The sequence below is a fragment of the Salvia splendens genome, chromosome 9, assembly GCF_004379255.2.
Source record: "Salvia splendens isolate huo1 chromosome 9, SspV2, whole genome shotgun sequence".
Lineage (NCBI taxonomy): Eukaryota > Viridiplantae > Streptophyta > Magnoliopsida > Lamiales > Lamiaceae > Salvia > Salvia splendens.
Genome location: NC_056040.1, coordinates 5,284,276 through 5,306,063, shown reverse-complemented (window position 1 = coordinate 5,306,063; position 21,788 = coordinate 5,284,276). Strand labels below are relative to the sequence as shown.

The 21,788-nt window shown below is 38.2% G+C and overlaps 4 protein-coding genes across 10 annotated transcripts; 3 read left to right on the top strand and 1 right to left on the bottom strand.

The window, feature by feature from the left end:
* The first annotated feature begins 618 nt into the window (after positions 1-618).
* LOC121746975 (histidine kinase 1-like) lies at positions 619-5,440 on the top strand. 2 transcript variants are annotated; one of them, XM_042140947.1, is made up of 13 exons: positions 619-964; positions 1,033-1,278; positions 1,357-2,151; positions 2,232-2,479; positions 2,553-2,712; positions 2,793-2,919; positions 2,996-3,085; positions 3,164-3,358; positions 3,429-3,498; positions 3,576-3,618; positions 3,725-3,865; positions 3,946-4,896; positions 4,975-5,440. In XM_042140947.1, the coding sequence occupies exons 1-13, from the start codon at positions 806-808 to the stop codon at positions 5,185-5,187; spliced, it is 3,438 nt and encodes a 1,145-aa protein (XP_041996881.1). In that variant the 5' UTR covers positions 619-805; the 3' UTR covers positions 5,188-5,440. The 2 variants fall into 2 exon arrangements, with proteins under 2 accessions (XP_041996881.1, XP_041996882.1); XM_042140948.1 differs by having other exon boundaries at positions 620-964; positions 1,360-2,151.
* Positions 5,441-6,316: 876 nt separating this feature from the next.
* Positions 6,317-9,280, top strand: LOC121748822 (nifU-like protein 4, mitochondrial). Of its 3 annotated transcripts, XM_042143355.1 has the most exons (5): positions 6,317-6,799; positions 7,163-7,324; positions 7,655-8,111; positions 8,929-8,979; positions 9,066-9,280. In XM_042143355.1, exons 1-5 carry the CDS (start codon positions 6,592-6,594, stop codon positions 9,067-9,069), a joined length of 882 nt encoding a protein of 293 aa, XP_041999289.1. In that variant the 5' UTR covers positions 6,317-6,591; the 3' UTR covers positions 9,070-9,280. The 3 variants fall into 3 exon arrangements, with proteins under 3 accessions (XP_041999289.1, XP_041999288.1, XP_041999290.1); XM_042143354.1 differs by having other exon boundaries at positions 8,929-9,280; XM_042143356.1 differs by lacking the exons at positions 8,929-8,979; positions 9,066-9,280 and having other exon boundaries at positions 7,655-8,149.
* Positions 9,281-11,836: 2,556 nt separating this feature from the next.
* Positions 11,837-12,760, top strand: LOC121747753. The gene has a single exon (XM_042141850.1). The coding sequence runs from the start codon at positions 11,987-11,989 to the stop codon at positions 12,617-12,619; it is 633 nt and encodes a 210-aa protein (XP_041997784.1). The 5' UTR covers positions 11,837-11,986; the 3' UTR covers positions 12,620-12,760.
* A 62-nt stretch (positions 12,761-12,822) lies between these two features.
* On the bottom strand, positions 12,823-18,688 carry LOC121747751. Of its 4 annotated transcripts, XM_042141847.1 has the most exons (6): positions 18,563-18,688; positions 17,927-18,098; positions 16,333-16,464; positions 14,320-16,059; positions 13,677-13,806; positions 12,823-13,576 (listed from the first exon to the last, which is right to left on the bottom strand). In XM_042141847.1, the coding sequence occupies exons 2-6, from the start codon at positions 18,014-18,016 to the stop codon at positions 12,957-12,959; spliced, it is 2,712 nt and encodes a 903-aa protein (XP_041997781.1). In that variant the 5' UTR covers positions 18,017-18,098; positions 18,563-18,688; the 3' UTR covers positions 12,823-12,956. The 4 variants fall into 4 exon arrangements, with proteins under 4 accessions (XP_041997781.1, XP_041997780.1, XP_041997782.1 ...); XM_042141846.1 differs by lacking the exon at positions 18,563-18,688 and having other exon boundaries at positions 17,927-18,158; XM_042141848.1 differs by lacking the exons at positions 17,927-18,098; positions 18,563-18,688 and adding an exon at positions 16,170-16,231 and having other exon boundaries at positions 16,333-17,736.
* Between the last annotated feature and the right edge of the window lie 3,100 nt (positions 18,689-21,788).

The window sequence follows — 21,788 nt, the reverse complement described above, 5'->3', positions numbered from 1 at the left end:
GCAATTATGCTCACTACTAGACAAAAGGAAAAAAAGACACTTATCTCAAATCCATATTCTTTAGTAAGCACTACTACTACCTAGTACACTATGTCACTAAGATTTGCTGAGAGGTGTATATCGTAAGATTTTAACGAGAATAAATAGTAGTAATACATTTTATTAATATTATAGTTTAGAGACGTTGTATTAATGGAATAATCGGGAATGAGCTCATTAATCTAATAATAATATATTATTTCAAAAGTCCAAAATATGAATGGTAGCAATACTCTGTGTTAAAGCGCTTATGATGGCAGAAGGTTAAGTGTATATTTATCTCACTGGAAAAGTATTTAGCGAAAAACCCAATTTTGTGTTTGGAATAATATTTCTAATAATGTTAGTAAATAAAATACTCCGGTAACACATTTTTATAATTATTAGACTGCCTATATATGCTCCTAGATTTGAATTTATCCTATAATCTTGACTTATAACCATATATTCCGTCTTCAACTGAGCTCTCACTCTCACTCTCACTCTCACTCTCACTCTCACTCTCTCCTCTGTCTCTATCACTCTCACTCCAACTCCAATATTCTCAAGCCAATCATATTCCTTCCATATCAACAGTCAACCAAGGTAATAAAAAGTGAAAACACACACACACACCATGACCAGAAATGGCTTGATAATTCATAAAGTGGGAATCCACACTGCTCATAAAATATTATCTTCCATCTCAAATATATGCTCCTCCAACTCTACCTTCAATTCCCTTCTACTGAATCTCCATCCACAAATTGAAACAATCAACCAATAAATGGGCCTCACCTTCTGCAAAACGAACATGGCCGCAGCATCTCCCGACAGCACCAGAACTTTCCAGCGAGATGTCGAAGAAGAGGAGTCCCAGTTCGGCTCCACCCTCTGCCTCTCCTCCTCCTATTACAGCGTCTTCGTCGTTCGCCTCGCCATCATGGTATCAATCAATTCACACTAATTTGCTATACATACATCTCTTCAACAATTTGTTTCGGGTTTGTGCAGATAATGCTAGCCATCCTGATTGGCCTTCTGACTCTACTAACATGGCACATCACCAGAGTCTACACCACCAAATCCCTCAAAACCTTAGCATACGGCCTCCGCCACGAGCTCCTCCAGCGGCCCCTCCTCCGCATGTGGAACATCCTCAACTCCACCGTCGAAGTCGCCACCGCCCAGGTCAAGCTCTCCGAGTCTGTCATCCGCCGCTACAACAAGCCCGCCGCCTCCCAAGCAGACCAAGTCGAGGTGAATCAATCAATCATCATCCCAACATTTCTCCATTTATGTAGCAAGTGTACATCTTATGTATTGATTGATTCTCAGCAGCTTTACCAAGTGATGAAGGAGTTGACGTGGGCCCTCTTCGCCAGCCAGAAAGCTCTCAACTCCATCACTCTTAGCTACCGGAACGGATTCGTGCAGGCCTTCCATCGGAACCACAGAAGCAACAACACATACTACATCTACTCTGATCTCACCAACTACTCAATAGCCACCTCATATTCTGTCAATCTCCTTTCCTCTCATCAAGGCTGGAATGACCAGTCCATACACACAAACATGACTGCAATTTGGTACCGCGAGCCTCTTGACCCCACCACGGGCGATAAGACTGCAAAGGCCGCCCCAATCCCACCGGACGAGTTGATCAACATAGCCGGGATTTCGCAGGTTCCTGATGGGACTGCCACATGGCATATTGCTGTGAGCAAATACACCGACTCTCCTTTGCTCTCAGCAGCATTGCCTGTTTGGGATGCTTCCCATACTAGCATAGTCGCTGTCGTGGGCGTTACCACTGCTCTGTATAGCGTTGGCCAGTTGATGAAGGAGTTGGTTGAGTTTCATAGTGGCCACATATATCTCACCTCTCAGGAGGGGTGGCTGCTGGCAACCTCCACCAACACACCTCTGCTGATGAATTCGTCGTCCGGGCCTAAGCTTATGATGGCTGTGGATTCTCAGGAGAGTGTGATTAGGTCAGGGGCTGAGTATTTGAGTCGGACGTATGGGAACAAGCTGCCTCCAAGTCAAGAAGTTCATATCGAGAGCGCGAGGCTTGGAAACCATCTTTATTACATTGACTCCTTTTTCTTGAACTTGAAGAGGCTTCCTATGGTTTGTGTCCTGTTTTTAACTCTGTTTTCTTGAAATTTAGTAGTGTTTTCTGATTTTTGCGGGGGAAAAAACGGTTGCAGGTTGGAGTTATCATGATACCGAGGCAATATATAATGGGGAAAGTGGATGAGAAGGCTTTTAAGACTTTAATGATTTTGATATCTGCTTCTGTGTGCATCTTGCTGGTTGGGTGGTTCTGCATCTTCATTTTAACTAACGGCGTTTCCAAGGAGATGAAGCTGCGCGCTGCGTTGATAAGCCATCTCGATGCAAGGAGAAGGGCGGAGGCGTCAAACAACTACAAGAGTCAGTTTCTAGCAAACATGAGGTGAGCAGCTGAGATCATGCTTGTTGATTGCATTCATAGAATATACCTTGATCAAATTTTTTTGTTGACATAGCCACGAGCTCCGCACACCTATGGCTGCAGTTATCGGCTTGCTGGATATCCTCATGAGCGACGACTGCCTCAACAATGAACAGCAAGCGATGATCATACAGATTCAAAAATGCTCCAATGCTTTGCTGAGGCTTCTTAACAACATTTTGGATCTCAGCAAGGTACTGTAACAAAATACTCGTCTTTCAACGTATCGATTTTTGAACCAAGATCTCATACTGGCATATGAAATTTTGTGCAGGTTGAGTCAGGAAAACTGATACTAGAAGAAACTGAGTTTGAGTTGGGTAGAGAGCTTGAAGGGCTTACAGATATGTTCTCTGTGCAGCGGATTAACCACAACGTAGAGACTGTTCTTGATCTCTCGGGTATGGTCTTAACCGTCTCTCATCTGTCTGCACTACCTCGCCCTTGCTTAACTTGTAATGATTTATACCGTTGCAGATGATATGCCTAAAGTAGTCCTTGGAGACTCTGGAAGAGTTCTTCAAATTTTCGCAAATTTAATTAGCAATTCCATCAAGTTCACAACCTGTAAGTGAGGAAATACAATCAAACATGTACAAGATCAATTGAAACAAACAATTAATGAATGATCTGTGCTTGTGACAGCTGGATACATCATTTTGCGCGGATGGTGTGAGACTGTAGACACGGAGAGTAAGAAAAGAGAGTCTTACCTCCATCCAAAGGAGTCATGGTGTGCACAGAAGTTGAAACGAAAACGGGAAGCAGCCCAAGGGAAGATATGCTCCAAGAAAGACAACAAAATGATGATTTGGTTTGAAGTTGATGACACTGGCTGTGGTAAGAATACATATATTTACATATGAAACGCAACGAAACATTCTAAACTTTCTTGATTCTCTAATATCAGGAATCGATCCTGACAAATGGGAATCAGTTTTCGAGAGTTTTGAGCAAGCCGATCCCTCAACTACTAGGCTGTAAGCTACTTATCATTTTCAGCAATCCTGTTATTGTTTTTAATTTAGGGAATCTTAAAAAGTTCTTCTGCTCTCAGGCATGGCGGAACTGGTCTTGGTTTGTGCATCGTCCGAACCTTGGTGAGAGTTACATGGATTCTTGAAAAAATAACTTCAAGTTGATGAGTTGGCACTGATGATGTTGTAGCTCTTGCTTGGACTTTAATGGTGGTGAAATTTTTGACAGGTGAACAAGATGAATGGAGAAATCAAAGTGGTGAAGAAGAGTGGGCCGGGAACTCTGATGCAGCTGTATCTGCTTCTCAACACGCCTGCTGAGACGGCGAAGCAGCATTACCATTTAAACTTCAAAGACCACAATCTAACTGTGAGTGTTCAGTTCCCTTTTTAGACAGTATGCTGGTCTTGAAAGTTTTAGAAACTATTAATTATTGAAGCTGAATACAGGTGTTGCTTGCACTTAATGGCAGAATGACCAGATTGATTATGACAAAATGGTTGCGCGAAAAAGGAGTTCAAACACATGAAGCGTCCGAATGGAATGAACTCACGTTAAATCTTCACGATTTCTTCACAAATGACAACTCACAAAAGCCAGAGTCAGAAACTCAAGAATCAAACTTTGGAAGCAGCATTTTCATCATAATCATCGATGTTGGACTGCTCGACTTGAGCACTGAGCTGTGGAAGCAGCAGCTCAATTTTCTAGAGGAGTACTGCTCTGATAGAGCTAGCTTCGCATGGATCTTGAATCACGACACCTCCAAAGTGGTCAAGGCTGAACTCCGAAAAAGAGGGCATCTGTTAATGGTTAACAAACCTTTATACAAAGCAAAACTAGTTCAGATTTTTGAGGCAGTCATCAAAAGAGACAGAAACTTGCACCTACAAACTCCAGTAGCAGATCATGAGTTTCATGAAATCGATTCTCTTCAGTCCCCTTCAGCTAGCTCGGATGAGTCTGAAAAGCTAGAAAATGATAGCTGCAATGTGATTAGAGGAAGTGAGTATTTCAGCAGAGGACCTGTGTCTCAAAGCACGCTGAGCAGCTCCTGTGCCGATTACATCCATGTAAACCTAGAAGATGACGTCTCTATCCTCAGTAAAGAACAGTCTTCCACTAAATCATGTCATGAAGACAAGGAAGGTGGCGCTGCAAGCTCATGTAAGGCCGTGAATGAGCAGAAAAGGCCTCTTGAGGGCCTCTGCATCCTTCTTGCAGAAGACACAATCGTCCTCCAGAGAGTTGCAACGATCATGCTGGAGAAAATGGGAGCAAGAATCGTTGTTGTAGGGGACGGGATTCAGGCAGTGGATACTCTAAAAAACAAGAGCCAATCTAATGAACACAATGATGCCAAAGCATTGCCATATGACTTGATATTGATGGACTGTCAAGTAAGTTAACAATTTCTGCATCTTGACTAGTAACAAGATAGGGAGGGATTCTCATAGTATTTTTCTGAGATTTTGCAGATGCCAAAAATGGATGGGTATGAAGCAACAAAAGAAATAAGAAGATGGGAATGTGGAAGTGGTTGGCACATTCCAATAGTTGCACTCACAGCTCATGCAATGTCTTCTGATGAAGCCAAATGCCTTGAAGTTGGCATGGACGCGTATCTAACTAAACCCATAGACTGCAAGCTTATGGTTTCCACCATTCTTTCCTTGACTAAAGGAACCTGATCCGACTCTTCTCGGACTCATACGTTTCATCTCATATTCCGACACTATCAATGCAAGTTAACTAAGCCTTGGTGCTTGATTTTGTTTAAAGGATAAGATATACAGTTTCCCACAGCAGCAGTAGTAGAGAGCCAAATTGTAAATTTAGTGCTCAAGCTTTTGCATTTTGCTCTTTTATCTTTCTTGAAATGATTTTAGGAGTTGTTGTACTGATCTTTTACCAAATAACTGAAAACTTAAAGCTCTTGCTACACATGTGTATATGGTCTTATAATTGTATTAATGGGTGACAGATAAATGTAGGCCATCTCATTCATATCAAATTATTGTGAGAATTGTCTACATAGAACTGAGCTAATTACATCCAATGAAAACTCAATGTGAGTATTTAAGTGTATGCTCAAGAAGCGGGTGAAGTGAGAGCAAGTTCTATTTCCTACAAAGATTTGAAAAAAAATTCGAAAATTTTCAATTTTTTCATGCAGCAACAAATGTCAACATAGTATATAAAATATGTCAATATAATATATGTAGAATGTCATTTTTAAAGCAATGTCATGTGTTTGACATTCTCAAAGCACTATGTTATATTTTCAAAATACTATATTGACATTTTCATCCAAAACCATAATTTGGTATTTTTTTTATCTTTTTCGATTTAATTAATAAAAGCGAAAATTACACGCGGCAAATTTTAGACCACTGGATTTCTAAAATCCTATGGTCTTAAATTAATTGTAGTTAACAATTAAATGATAGTTAGCAATTGATCACTCCTCTTTACCTAAATTAATATATTTAACTAACAAATGTAATTTTAAAAATGTGGACATTACAGCAACTATGTAAATTAAATCCTATGGGGTATAAATTATGGAGTAGTACTCACTCGGTCCCAAGGTAGATGTCACACTTTTTTTAGTTTGTCCCATAAAAGATGTCACATTTCTTTTTTTTTTGGAAAAAATTCCATCTCACATTAATTATAAAATTACATTTTCTCTCCCCACTTAACACATAAAATAACAAATTCTAAAATGTGGGGTCGTATCCCAAGTGTGACATGAGGGAGTATAATTTAAAATACTAAAAGCCCAAAATAAAATTCTAGATATACACTAAACCGACGACGCCTCCACATCTGCCGCTACCGCTGCCTCGCTGCTGTGCTTACGAATCTTCTTCCCCTACCGCCTCAGGCACCTCGACCCGTGCTGAACACCAGCTTCCTGTCGCCTCACCCGCCAGCTGCCTCGCCGCCTCGACTTCCTCAATCGCCGCGCTGCCCCGCCTGCACAGCCGTAATTGATTTCTAATAATCTTTCCCTCCTTAATTGATTTCTTTCCAACAGATACAACTCGTAAATTCTGAGAAAAGAGGGGGCAGAAATCGTTTGATTAACAATGAAAATTTGGGGAAGACTGATAAATCGAGCAATTCTTCTGAGCAGTAGCAATGGCGGATTACTATCGAAACCCTTAAATCCTCGAAATGGGGCTTGTGGGGCCGGCACATTCCGCCGGAACATCTTCTCGTCTCCTTCGAGTTATTTGTCGGATTTGAACATGCTGAAGTCTTCATTACGCTTCTCCCAGCGGAATCAGTTTCAAGGTCTGTTCACCTGTTAAATATAGCTGATGTGCCTGAAAGACAGGATTTTTGATAAATTGTTAGGCGAATTAGGTTGGTTTCATGTTTATTAATCAATGAAATCAGGCTTCCGAAAATCCCTATTGTTTGAGGGTTTAAATAGATATTTGTGTTTGCTTAGCGCTGATAATAATTGGTTTTCGTAAATTTGTTGTTCCTTTAATTGTGTGTGAATAATGAGATTGGTTTGTATGCACTATCTGTTGGCCTTCTACTGTCTGAGAGCGCAAGTGGTTGTTTTTTCATATGAAAACTACTTGATGTAGAAACAGATTTCTGCTGGGTAATGTTTTTGCTAACAGTTCTAAACTTGGGATATGACAGAGCAGAGGAGGAGCATGTTTATCCAGACACAGTCAACTCCTAATCCCGCCTCACTGATGTTTTATCCCGGGAAGCAAGTTATGGAGACAGGGAGTGCCGACTTTCCTAATGCACACTCTGCTATGAGTTCGCCACTGGCAAAGAGTCTGTATGGAATTGATGGTAGGCATTATCTTCCTACTCACGAAAGAAGGATTTACGTACACAAGTTTCTGTTAGTTATGTGTTTATTAGAATTTATTAGTTGCAAACACATGATACGCTGAAGATTTGGTTCATGGTTGTAACTTGTAAGAGCATGTGCGTGATATATATTAAGCTTGGCTCTTCTAAATATCATGAGAATGTCTTGTGTGTTGTCTGTGAAATCATGTATCCGAGCTACCATCATGTCATTTTCTATATTAGAGTTTCTAGCATCTCATCTTCAGATACTAGTATAAGTTTTGGGTTAATGATTCATTGGAATCGATTTTATCCTTGACTGTGCAGGAGTGACCAGGGTGTTCTTTGGATCAGATTTCGTGACCGTGACAAAGTCAGATAAAATCTCATGGGATTTGCTCAAACCTCAAGTCTTTGCAGCAATCATGGATTTCTATTCTTCTGGACAGCCGTTGATATTGGATTCAGCTGTTGCTCCCTCCATGGACACAGCCATCAAGGAAGATGATTCAGAAACTGTTGCCATGATCAAAGAGCTCTTAGAAACTCGAATCCGGCCAGCAGTACAAGACGACGGTGGTGACATTGAGTATGTAGGGTTTGATCTGGACACCGGAATAGTTAAGCTGCGAATGCAAGGAGCCTGCAGCGGATGCCCTAGCTCATCCGTCACTCTGAAATCTGGCATTGAGAACATGCTAATGCACTACGTCCCTGAGGTCAAAGGTGTGGAACAAGAATTTGATGAAGAAGAAGATGCAACGCTAACTGGAGCGCCACACGAGTAATTGACACTCTATCACCACAGTCCACACATATATACTCCCTCCGTCCCATAGTAGATGTCACACTTTCCTTTTTAGTTTGTCCCACAAAAGGTGTCACATTTCCTCTTTTGGAAAAAGTTCATTCTCACATCAATTATAAAATTATATTTTCTCTCACCACTTAACACACAAAATAACATCTCCTAAAATCCCTTGTCATCTCCCAAGTGTGACATTTACTATGGGACGGAGGGAGTACATAAAAGAGGAATAAACTTACTACTACTAGTTTGGCTATCTTTGTAGCTCTTAAGTAGCTAAATTGTTGCGATCATTTGGTCGTATAGCTTTCTAGGGTTGGGTTGTTAGAAGTTCCGTGCTTGCAAATGACCTCAAACTGAGCTCTTAAGCATGAATAACCAAACTCAACGGTTTATACAAAATGTTTGGACTGCAGTGATACCAATCTTAAAATAATTCTTTATAAGAACACCACCCGGAAACTTTTGTTACCTGAATTCTGATTCTTGTTACGTCTAGTACGAGGATATATTTTTTTTGATTTCACCTTTTGTCTACTTTCTTTTCTCTTCATTGTTTGCTTATCTAATAACAGGGCTTTTCCTCAAGATTATTACTAACTTCCCTGTGTTGATAAGATCATCTACATCTTTAATCTAAATTTTGGATTGGCGTGGCTTGAAATTGGTTTGATCACTCTACCGAAACACTTATGCTGGAAATCACTAAATTACTCTAGTCACGTCCGAGATTTTTACCATACGATCTTTTGTAAAGGGCATTAACACAATGATCACGGTTCTTGTTTCACAGGGTGATGATCGCTATGGAGCACTTAGATGGGGGTCGTGAATTTCCCCGTAGGTCGGTAGTTTCTTAACTGAATCCGCCTCGTACAATGGATTTAAGGGCTTCTTTAAGTTAGAAAGTTTAAAATGGTTGGTGAATAGATAGATGCTGCGTTGGAACTAGGTATCGAGGCGACAAGGAGGCTTGTACTAGAAGGATCAGTGGTCGAATAGAAAAGATTCAATCTTGGGAAGAAATACAAGTTAGTATCATCAAGTTTGATTTGATTTGATTTGGAGATGTTTTGTCTAAGTGTAATGTAAGAGGACAAGATATAAATCATGGTATCAATGTTCAAATCTCAGTCCTTATATTTCTTTGGACTTGTGGGAGTTTGGGAGATGGCCATTTCCTCAAATATAGAAATGTCTTGTACACAAATTAAACACAAGGGGAAATTATATTTTTTATATGAAATAGAGAGTTGGACAAAGGCGGCAATCTTTGAAGGAGATGAGATCTCACCATTTGTATGCATAATGTATGCAATTAAACTCACATCAATGATCAATCTCGTAAAACCAGTCCCTTATTTTTATAAGCTAATTTTACCAGCTGCATACTTTTTGTCAAGCATCCCAAATTTAAAATTAAATGAAAGGGCAATCAATGATCTGAAAATAAGGTGCCATGGAAATTCAGCTTAACCTCTTTTACTTCAAGAATCACTTTCTCCAATATTTTAATCAAATTCAAGCACAACCAAAGTTCAATTTAGAACAATTGGTCCTAATTAGTCTTCTTTAAGTGTTAATAAAAACATATTCAAAGTGAGTTATGAATTCAATAGGAGAATTGCTTTTTACTTTAGCACTTTATGATAAATGTTAATCCCACACCCCTCACCTTTTTTACTTTAGCAGCCAATCAATTTAACTACTATCTTCTTGATTTTTAACTTTTATTGTTGGGTTGATTTTTTTAGTTCATCTAAGTTTGTAGTATAACTTTTTATGACATGTTGCATTTCTTTCATTCAACAAGTATGTAATTCGATTGAATCATAACAATTCATACTGTAAATTTTTAGTTTTTAGGGAATAATAATATCATGACATTTAGTTTAAATTTAATAGCACAATTATAAAAATGTACATGGAAAATTGGAGGATCAAATTTAAACAACTAATTTATTGATCATTCCTTGCAAAATCATTAGAGGCTGCCCCATGTATCTATTTTGATTGGCAATTTTCAAATCCAAACCCACACAACTTTAAAAATCAGAGTGAAGTAAAGCTTCTTTCTTTATCGCAATGCGAGGATTGACCATAAAATTAGAATCCAATAAACTTTTGTTGGACCCTATTTCAAATAACAATTAACACACACAAATACCATATCGGAAAAGTTAAAATTATATGTGCTTATGGGATATAAAGTATAATTAAGCGACCAATCTTTGACTAATTATTTTTAAAGTAGCTTGGATATAAAATTACCAGTTTACGGAGTATTATTCATTTACTTTCACAATATCAAATAACAATTAACACACACAAATATTAGATCGCTTGTACATTTACATTTTTGATCCTATACTCCTATTCGATATTCATAAAGACTCGCATATTTTTATTTTTGAACATAATTCTTGTAATCGCAATACTCCTTATTTACAAAGAAACAACTAATGGTCCACAATCCACCATTATAAATTTTCAACTCATTATTCACCTTTGATGAGATACTTTCCCCACAAATTAAATATTTATCTAACATTTCACAATATCTAATGTCATTTTTAATGTTGCATACTCTTGCTGAATGATGTCAGTTTACTAGTATCTTTGTCTTAAAACATTTATTTATTTCTTTTTGTCACAAATATTAATAAATGTCAAATAAGTGTGTAGGTGAGTTATAAATGAGACTTGCATAATTATTGGGTTATCATCATGAATAACGTGGACAAAATGTGTGAATAATGTTTGATTTAAAAAAAAATTAAATTAACATCACGATGGTAAAATATAAGGAGTAGTGGCCAGATACTTACCAATTTTGGATCAACTAAAATAACAAAATTAACAATGTTTTAAGAGGCGAAGCAACTAAATAGTGCTAATGATGATAATCATAAAAATAGATGATGGTAAAAAGTAAAATCATAATTATAGGCATTGCTCATACATCTTCAACTATACATCAAATCTCATTTTTGGTATAATAAATTTCTCTAATTATACTAGTACAAATCTAAACCCATTTTTAGGTTTTTTTTATGAGACAACACCAAATATAACTGTGTACTACAGATACTTTTTGAATTTATAAGATAAAAAGTAGGTGAATTTAGGATATTCTTTTGAATTTTGCATTTAGTGTAAATAATTAAAGTAAAATTACTTTTTGATGTAACATATAATCAAAAATGTGTTTCATCCTGGTATAAATGGTTAGAGATGACTAATAGCTTTAACATTAAGCAACCATTTTACTTAGCAAGAGGTTAATAATAAAAGAAATAAATATTAAATCCAATCAGAGAATGGTAGTCAAATGAATTATGATTTTCACATGCTTAGGTTTTAAATTATTAAGAGTATAAACTAATAAAAGAACATATTGATAAAAGTTTATATAATTAAGTAGTGTATATATTATTTTGATATCCGCTATTAAGATTTGTTTAAGATAAATGAATATTTTGGCAGAGTCATAAAAAAAATTCAAAAAGTAATAGACTTATTTTTAATAATAATAATAAAAAAGAATAGATTGCATTTGTCCATTTGATACAAGGTATTACTACACAAGGAAATAAATATCTGTATTAACACAAATGCAATCGTAAGTAATTAAACTTACTTTAATTAAACAACTCCGTTTACAATTATGAAAGGCCCCACATCAATAAGAACGTTAGAGTAACTCTGTGATCACCGCTTCCCTTTCTACCCTTCTTTATAATTAGACCGTTGCAATTTAGAACACAAAATCTTTTAAAATCAACAGGCTTTATCAAATCATCAAAAAAAGCTTCATCTCGATTCTCGAAAACCTTCAACAAATCACGTCAATGGCTGAGATAATCGAATCTCGGCAACCGCATCTCGCCGCGCTCGACCCCCGCTCCCTCCTCCTCTCTCAGTTCTCCGATTCCGGAAGCCCACAGCTTCTGCAACTCACAACCGAGAGCTTCGTCATGGAGCGAGGCCCCAGGTTCAAAGAGTACTCCGATCTCAGAGAGAGGAAGCTGAGGATGAAAAACTCCATCAATCGGCCAGAGGATAATGTTCAAAGCCAATCGGTTCTCACCCCGCCCAAAAAGCAGATGAAATTCAGATCGAATTTCTCCACCCCGCCGAGGAGGCCGAAGCCGCCGTCTGCTCTGGCACAATCCGTCCCTGATTTCTCGGCGACTCTGCGGAAGGAAAACAGGAAGCCGGCTGCTCCGCTGCCCCCTGTGGCGGAGCGGTCTCTGACGCCGCCGGCTGGATTTATGAAGAGCGGGAGCGTTTATGGGAAGGTCGGAGGAGGGAGCAAGTCGGCGAATTCCGCCGAGAAGAGGAGCGGCGGATTGATGGCTAGAAAGAGCTATGCAAGCATGGCCGAATTGAAGGAGGGGCTAGCCGGAAATGCCATCATCAGTGGTGGAGGGAGAAGCAATAGAGGCGTTGCTAGATCTGTTTTAGGGCATAGGCAGTTTTGATTTGGGGGAAATTTGCATTCACCATATTATATTATTCGAATTGGGTATTTTACATCTTCATTTTTTATTCTTTAGTTTTGGATTCCCATTGATTGAGAGTGTGTAATTTCAAGTTTGTATAGAAACCAAGCTTTTGTTGAAGAATGATGTTTACAAATTTAAAGTTCACTTTTTTGTGAGAATTCTCATTTGAAGGTTGCGAATGATGAGTCAGTCAAAAGATACATTCAACAATGTAAAATTAATGCACATCAGTTTGTTTGTACAATGGTTAGTTAGGTTTAACTGTTGGAGTCAGTCCTTCACAATTGCACAACAACATAATTTCATCTACTTTCTACCATTTGCAAAGATCCATCACAATTTCATCTACTAAAGTCTGCACCAAATGTCTGCTGATCTCAACGCCGCTCTCAAAAGCCTCACTCTCGCACTGCGTCCACTCCTCCAAGGAACGGCTCATCTCTCTCTCGATCAACTCATCAACGCCCAGCCTCGACAGCTCCTCCCACCTCCTAACAACTTCCACAATCTCCAGGATCAGCATGCGGTTGTTCATGCGAAGAGGCAGTTTCCTCGACACATTGGATTGAAATTCTTGAAACCTTAAGCCCAGATACTCGATGGTAGAATGCAGAACGAATGTTTTGAGTTGATTCACCTCCTTGCCATCCTCGACCCCGAGGGAGGAACCGAAGTTCATCCATAGAAGGCTGGCGAGCATGTCCAGTTCATCGAGAAGCAAATGCTTGATCGGAGAGCCTTTTCCTACTGCTGAACATGAAAGTAGCGCCCGATGGAATACCAGCTCAGCATTCAAAAGCACCTCCCTTACTTGGTCGACCCCTTTTCCTTTCAACCCAAAAGTAGATAAGATATCAGAAACATTGTTGTAAATATCAACGACCATCTTTTTTGAATTCCCAACTGTGTCCAATGCATCAGGGTTAGGCGACCCTGCAGACACAAGTTGAGGTTAGATAGGCAGTCGCAAACACAAACTCATGACTTCAAAAGTCAAGCATAAAAAACATGGTCTTGAAGCCCAAAAGGTTACCTAGACCATCATCTGCACTGCTGGAAGGTAAACTCTCAGTAGAAAAGCAAGTTTCAAGAACAGATTCTGGGCTTAGGTACTCAGTGTCGAGAAGTTGGTCAGAAGACGGGTTCACATCCACGGTGTTGCCCTGAATGAAGGTATAACAAATATAATCATGAGATGACTCTTCAATATTTCATCAAAATCAACTGAATGCAACTCAACAAATCAGAACCATTCTATGGTTATACTCAGAGGCTAAAAATTCTAAAAGTAACAGTTTCAGCAAAAAAATGTATCCAACTGAGTCTGCATACATAGTATTCAACTCACAATCTCTCAAACACTCCCTTTAACATAGAGTCACAGTTTAGCCAAGTAAACGGACAGGTAGTAAGACATGGCACAGGGTGAGCACTAAATTTTTCAGACAAGTAAAGACTACATATAGCAAACAAAACAGATCCTATAATAGATATGGAGATCGATTACGACATGATGGACATCAACAAAGCATTTTAATTTAGGCCAGGTTAATAGGTTTCATGAAGTTAAATTGTGTTTTCTAACAAAAAGACTGCATTCAAAGTTACATTCAAGATAATGTGATGCAATAGCCTAATATATATAGTTGCTACATAATAGAATATTTTTGGCTTACATGTGATGAAACGTTTGAAGATCTTGCGTTAGACAAATGGCTTTGACCACTCCAACCATTTCTCTTATCAGATATAGTTGGTAAATTATCCTGCTGAAATGGAACCTCCGAAGTCAAGGCCGTTATTAGCTCTTGTAGTATCGTAGCAGTGGTTTTTTTAGGTGCATTGCCTGTATCCTCTCCTTGGCAATTCAATTCCTTCAACTTTTGTTCCAGAAGCGCACCAAGTGCATCTCCGCTTATAGGCCGGGATTTCTCAAACACCGTCTTTCTAACACATTCTCCTATTTCTGGTTTCTCTCTACCATCACCACTCCTAACCAGCGTCTCACCAACTTCATGAATTCCAACCTTCTGCTTCACTGATGAATTAAATGTGAAGGAAACCACATTGTTGTTCCCTGTGATACTGGTAAATTTTCTGTCTTGTCGATGCAGCAATCCTACTTGGCCACATTCATGGTCAACCAAGTGAGAGCTTGTAATCGGTTTGTTAACTGTATAGCTTGAGCAACCAGAATATTCACCATCTCGAGAGAGATTGTTCGGCCTCCTCTTTCTCCCAGTAGGTACCGAGTCATTCATCCTATTGGGGATTCTCTTCTCCATTTCAAATCTACCATTCTCAATCCGGGAAGGCACCGGAGACCTGGGACTACAGCCTAAGCTTTGATTTTCTGAAACAGGATTCTTTGTCCCATTCATAACAGTTGTTGATGCCTGGCTACTCCTCAACGTAACCACATTTGGCCTTAGAGGAACTGTTTCCCTCGCTCGTAACATCTGACTTTGCCTATATGACTTCTGGTTAGGACTAAGAGGTAAAGGCACACCTCTTGGAGCCTTGCAATGCTGGCCAGCCAAATGCTGCTGAATATGCCCGGCACAGAAAGGACTCCTATATGACGCGAGCTTGCAATGACTTTGAACATCTCCAATAACCAGAGCTGCAGCCACAGGGTAACCATCACGACACTCTTCTTCCAACTGATGATAAAATGCAACATTAACAGGCTTAATTTGTTCAGATACTTGACAACAAGATCTTACATTATTCGAGAAGGGTGAAGCAAACTCAGTGATGGTAGATTTACCATTCAAATTATCCAGCAAATAGCCACAATTTTTGCAAGACGATTCCCCCTCTGCATCAACACTTCCAAAACCATAAGAACCTTCCAAACGGGTTGACAAGGATCCATCCACGTCGGTATCCTGTGGAGTGTGTCGCGAGGCATTAGAATAAGTGAGAACACATTTAGATCTACTTGACTGCAAACCAGGTTCCAAAATTCTAGTGGCTGCACCAATCAGTTTAGATGGCCTTTTCCTTGGAAGATTTTTGGGAGTTTTCACTTGCGGAGGAAACTTCGGATGATGCTTTTTTGACTTGGATAACACATTCTTGAATGGCAGTTTCTCTGCCCCAAATCTGGCTATTGGTTGTCTCTCACTTACACTTGTCTTTTGAAGTTTCTGAGGCCTTACTTCATGCTTAATCCCAACTTTCTCCACTTTCAAATCTTCCCTTTTATCGACCAATTCTCGTGAAACAACACCAGATGCAGGAGGAGCCTTTGTCTTCGACTTATCTCTCTGCAATGCTGGCATAGATTCCAACCCCATGAGCCTGGCAACAAGTCCAGGAACATGCATTTCATGGTTTTGTTCATTATCAACAATGGCAGCCCCATTCGACATCTTTGCTGTTGGGAATCCCCCATTGTTCTCATCAGCAATCTATGTTCCATTCACACAATTACAACAGTAAGTGCATCAATTTAAATCTCCATCCACACACCAGTAAACAAGAACCACAAGAAAAAACATCATTAACTAACTACACAAACCAAACGAAGCTTCGGCTGCTTCTCATCCCCAGCAAATTTCTTCGAAGCTTGTTTGAATCGAACTATATATTATAAAATCAGCAAAAACAGATACAAAAATCAAGTCCAAAATTACCAAGTTAAATACTCTAAACAGTATGTAACTTTTAACAGATAATATTACCTGGGGGCAATAATTTCTTGGAAAAAAGCTTCTTTTTTGCGAATCTACGATTCCAATCAAAAAGTTGAAAGAAGATACCAACGCATCCACCAGGCCTCTGCGGCTTCTTCTCCACAATAGCCAAACACGCCGCTGTATCATTCATTCCTCCCAAAAAACATCAAAAACCAAGAAATTGGGGAAATAAAGCCCTAGACAGAACCAACCCACCTCTCAAAACAAACCCCAATCAAATTTCCTTCCAAAAAAAATTAAATCTTTACCAAATCAAAAGAAATCCCATGAGTCACAAAGATAATGGCATAAGGCAAATAGCCAAATGTCGGTAAATACGAAACGAAGTGGCAACAACGCCATGTGGAAAGCATGAGGTGCTTTGCTTTGACAAGGAAAGCCCCACTAATAAAGAAAGAAATGCCAAAAAAACTTCACATGATGAAGAGGGACTCAGCAAATTCATATGAAGAAACAGAAACTGTGGAAAGAGGGGTCTGAAACTGACAGCAGATGTGCAGAGAGCGAGAAAGAGGGAAGGACAGCGGGGGCGTGCATAAGCATACTAGATATAATATGGTATGTTTATAGAAGGGTTGCTGGCGTGATTAAGAATGATGAGGAGATAAAAAAAGGCATAATCGGCAGGGAAATTAGAAAAAAATTGAAAATGAGGGGAGGGATTTTGGTTGGGGAGCTGACAAAGCTGTGCTGGTGAAAACGGCTGGTCTCTGGATTCACAGTAGTGTGTGACAGTGAGAAGAGAGAAGACAAGAGAGGAGTCGGAGGATAAGACGGGATACCAATGCCATTTGGTGACTGATCGACCACGCGCATTTTGCTTTGTTTTTCAACTATTTTTTATTCAATTTTTTTAATATTTTTTAACTTAATTTAAGGAATGAGAAATGGCTTGAGGCCTTGAGCTATAGATAAAAATAGAAAAACTAATTTCACGGGATTCAGAAATGGATGTCTGTGTCTAAGATACTGAAAATGATAGTAATTGCAAATAAAAGGGTGATTGCAAAAGTCACGCCAAACAAAGAAATGAATGTATTAAAAAGGATGGAGCATTTAGGTGTTGATAATTACATTATCTATTCTCTTGAGCATTCTCTTTAACTATTGAACACTAAAGACAGATACAATTTCATAAATTAAACCATTTATTCACTATATTACTTTAGAAACAACATGTACAATCAGTCATTCATTCAGTTACTACTTATTATGAGTTCTTATTTTCAATTTCTTTATTACTATGATTCTATCTAAAATATAAATTTAGCTTAAATATAAAATTAATTGAAATACGTAATTCTTAAAAATTGCATTATTAAAATCCTGATAAAATCAAAGATTACATAATTAAAACCCTAAAAAGGACAAATTACATCATTAAATAAACTAGATGCTCAACTTCTTTATGGAGTAGATGAGTATAAAAGGTTTAAAGGACAAAATATGAAAATATAAAAAATTGGGTAGAAATCTATCAGATAACAGATAAATTTGAGTAATGTGGTTTATTTTGAATTTAAAAATTAGTTTCTCGATTTTTATAAAATAAATATTTATTTAAAAAAAAGAAGCTCACTTGCATGTCGGTCTGCGAGTGTGTGTGTGCAGCATCCCTTCCGATCGGATCCTCCAACTTAGCAACTCTCAATTTGAACAATTCCTCCATTTCGGCCGCGGTGAAGGGGAGACGGGCAATGGCTTCTGGAATTTGGTAGTTTGGTGGTGGTTGGCCTCCTTAACTTCCTTCACTGGACATTTTTGCACAATGAGAGAGACGAAGATGTAGAGGAAAATGAGAGAAATGAAGAGGTAGAGAGTATTTTAGTGTGAGAAACTAAAAAGAAATGTGGACATTTTGACGAATAAGATGGAAGTAGTAATAGAAAAGGCATAAGAGAAAAAGAAAGCAGTGCAAAAAATGAAAATTAAGAATCTTAAGTGAGTATCAATTTTTTAATTTAGAGGCTTATGACAATATTTTATGCAATTTTCATGAACTAAAATTAAAGTTCACTCTTGTGTGATGATCGCCATGGTCGTAGTGTCTGCTACATTTTCGAGCTCTTGTCTTGGTTGGTAAGATATTTACCACCAATGTTCCTGACCCCCTCGACCAGTAAAATGCCAGAGTTCTTTGTCAACCATGTGCGTGTGCATGAGATTGTTAAAAAATTCATCACATCAATTATGAAATCACCTAAGGAAGACTTACTTTGTGATCAACTCTGCAACGCCGACTTCATTAAAAAACAATTGGATTTTTTCCCATATCTATACAGATTTGAGAACTTAAAAAACAAAAAATCCATAATCGAGATCATGGGATCTTTGAAAAGAGAGATGAAGCATGTATCACAGATGAAAGGAGTTCATATCACGCTTCCTCATCTTGATCTTGAAGTCAAGCTTGCTTGGATTGTTCATATAGTTGCTGTTATTTTAAGAAAACAATATGCAGCTTCTAGTGTTGAATTAGGGGTGGTTCGGTACGGTACACCGTACTGTGAGTGTCATACCGTATATCGTACGAAAGTTCCGGTATAACAAAACACCATACCGATATCGTACCGAATTTTTCGATATACCGAAATGCGGTACGACATACCACTGTACCTGTTATACAGGAAAAAAAAATCTATTATACCCAAAATATTCAAAAAAATAATTCTAGTGTTCAACTATTTCAAAAAGTCCAAAACAATTAAACTTCACCACAATCAAATTTTGTTCATACAGTTATTCTTTTTAAATTTTAGTATAAACATAACATAAATATATATATGAGGAACGTTAAGGTCCTACTACCTCCTTAGTGTTAAGCATCAAATATATCAGTCTTGGATCATTGAATTTGATGGTTGTGATAAGTTACATATTAGACTAAAATGCTACATTATTAGTCAAGTTACATTATTACACTAAAAGGCTACATTATTTTACTAAAATAGTACATTATAAGTTAAGTTACATTATTAGACTAATAATCTACTTTATTAGATGACACGTGACATTAATCTAACCATTAGATCACACGATCCAATAGATAACAAGTGTTTTACATGTTGAAAATAAATACATCACCCCTATAAATATATGTTTATATATGTAATAATCAGTCGGTATACCGGTATACTACGGTATACCGAAGCGTCGGTATATATCGATGATTCTGTATACCGGTATATACCGGCATACCGAATCTTCGGTATACCACGGTATAAGAAATCTAATACCGTTACCGTACCGAATCTTTCGGTACGGTATCATACCGTACCGAAAACTACAGTATACCGAAAAATCGATATTTTTGGTATTTTTTCGGTACGGAATTCTGGTATTTCGGTATAATTCTCCATCCCTAGTTGAATCACAAGCATGAATGGATGCAGAACTTGTATACCCTGCCTTGCAATTAGTAGAGGTTGTTGAAAGCGGTTTACAAAAACTTCCTAGGGATGAGGCAGTACTCATGTCACTCGGAACACTCAATGTGGTAGTGCTCATATTACTTCAAAATCTCTGGACATCCTATGTGGGTGATTATACTCAGACAAATCGTCATTCATTTAAAGATTATCAATCGCTATTGGACTTTATTATTTTGAAAATCTTTAAAAACCTCGGTGTTTATACGGAGAGCAATGAAATCATCAAACAAACCTTGAGGTTGTTCTTGGAATTGGCATGGGGGTATACGACTGGGAATCTACTACTCCAGCTGCCCACAATGGATCTCACTTTATATAATCAGCTGAAGAACATTTCTATTTTCTTCAAAAGCACATCCACTCTAGACATAGGATAGAGTTTTACTACATTATAGGACAGTCGATATCCCTGAAGGATAGTAACGTCCTCAAGGATTCAATGCTCCCTCTGTGTGAGGAACTCAAAAAATTGGACAACTTTGGCGACCACAAATTCGAATGGGTGAATTTAAAAAGATGCTAATTGGGTTGATGAGAGATCTAAGGGGGATAGCTATGACTTTAAATAACGGCGAGCTTTATAAGGTTTTCCTTGACTTGATTTATCCGGCTAGCATGCCAATTATGCAAAAAACAATCTTTCAATGGAGTGACATACCGGAGGTGATAGCACAGGTGCTGAAATTTGTGGGCGAGCTCATTTTAAACAAAACTCTGCGTTTTTGTAAAATCCCAGTGCCCACTCATATAAATTTTATATGTGTTGTTTGCACGTGCTTCTTGCACATGCCAAAAGCTGTAAGGTTAGTTCGGGTGCTACGTGCAGCTCCAAATACAGGGGAATGCACATTTCCTTAAATCTTGTATCAGGAGTGCTTCTGGTGAAATATATCAACTTTAAGTTGTTTGACCAAGCTACCAATGATGCACTGGCTGAAACAATTAGAACTATACTCGAGATAGCCGTATTAATTCCAATACAGAACATTTTGGCTTGTAAGAAGTTAAAAAAGAAATACTTCCACTTGATGTGGGTTCTATTTACCAAACGTATCTTGGTTTTAATACTGCTTTGTAAGACTGAAACCCTCATTACAATTGTCGATTCACTTAAAGCCGGACTCAGTGATGTAGATGCTGATATATCCTCTAAGTGTGCAAACGCGATTGATGGATTGGCTACCTTTAATTTTAATGCCATCACCATAGCCCATACCATTCCACCACCTGGTGCTGTTGAACTTCACCGGCACTTCATATCATCCCAAGAATTGCCTGAACTGGTCGATGAAATATTGAAAACTCTCTTTGAGATTGTTTTATTTGAAGATGGTGGCAATGACTGGAAGTTTAGTCATCCTATTTTAAGCTTGCTTGGCACATCTAACATGATTATGGACATGAAATCTCATTTCTTGCATTCACAGCCTACAGATTGTAGCAACCGCCTTACAATGGATTTCAATTATATTGAAAATATAGTTAATAATTGCAACTTGGATGGAATGACCCAGGACAACTTTTGTGAGCTGTTATTTCAATTTAGGCATACCATCCTTGTCATATAGCGCTTGCCACTCACTATCTTATCGGGTGTTACCAAGTCTTACTTTTGCATGATTCTGACTTGCTTGCTATGCACTCCACTTTTTGGGTTAAATTGTACATATAAAATAGGGGAGTAGGGTTAAATTGTACATATAAGATAGGGTAGCAGACGTATTTTTGTGATGTATATAACATTTTCATAATGACACTAACATGTCACTTCATGGTCGAATGGGGATTAGAAATGCCTCTCCCTTTGGGATAAACTTTTTATACTTCCCGGTCATGGCTTTCCTCTATGATTAGATTTTTGTAGTTTGAACAAAAAAAAATAAAAATAAAAATAAATTAAAGTTCACTCTTAATCGATCGAAAACGCAGGCATGAAACTGAAATTTGTAAATTTTGGCTGAAAATTCATCTACAGAACGACGAACTTAGGTGATTGTTACTAAAGGAGAA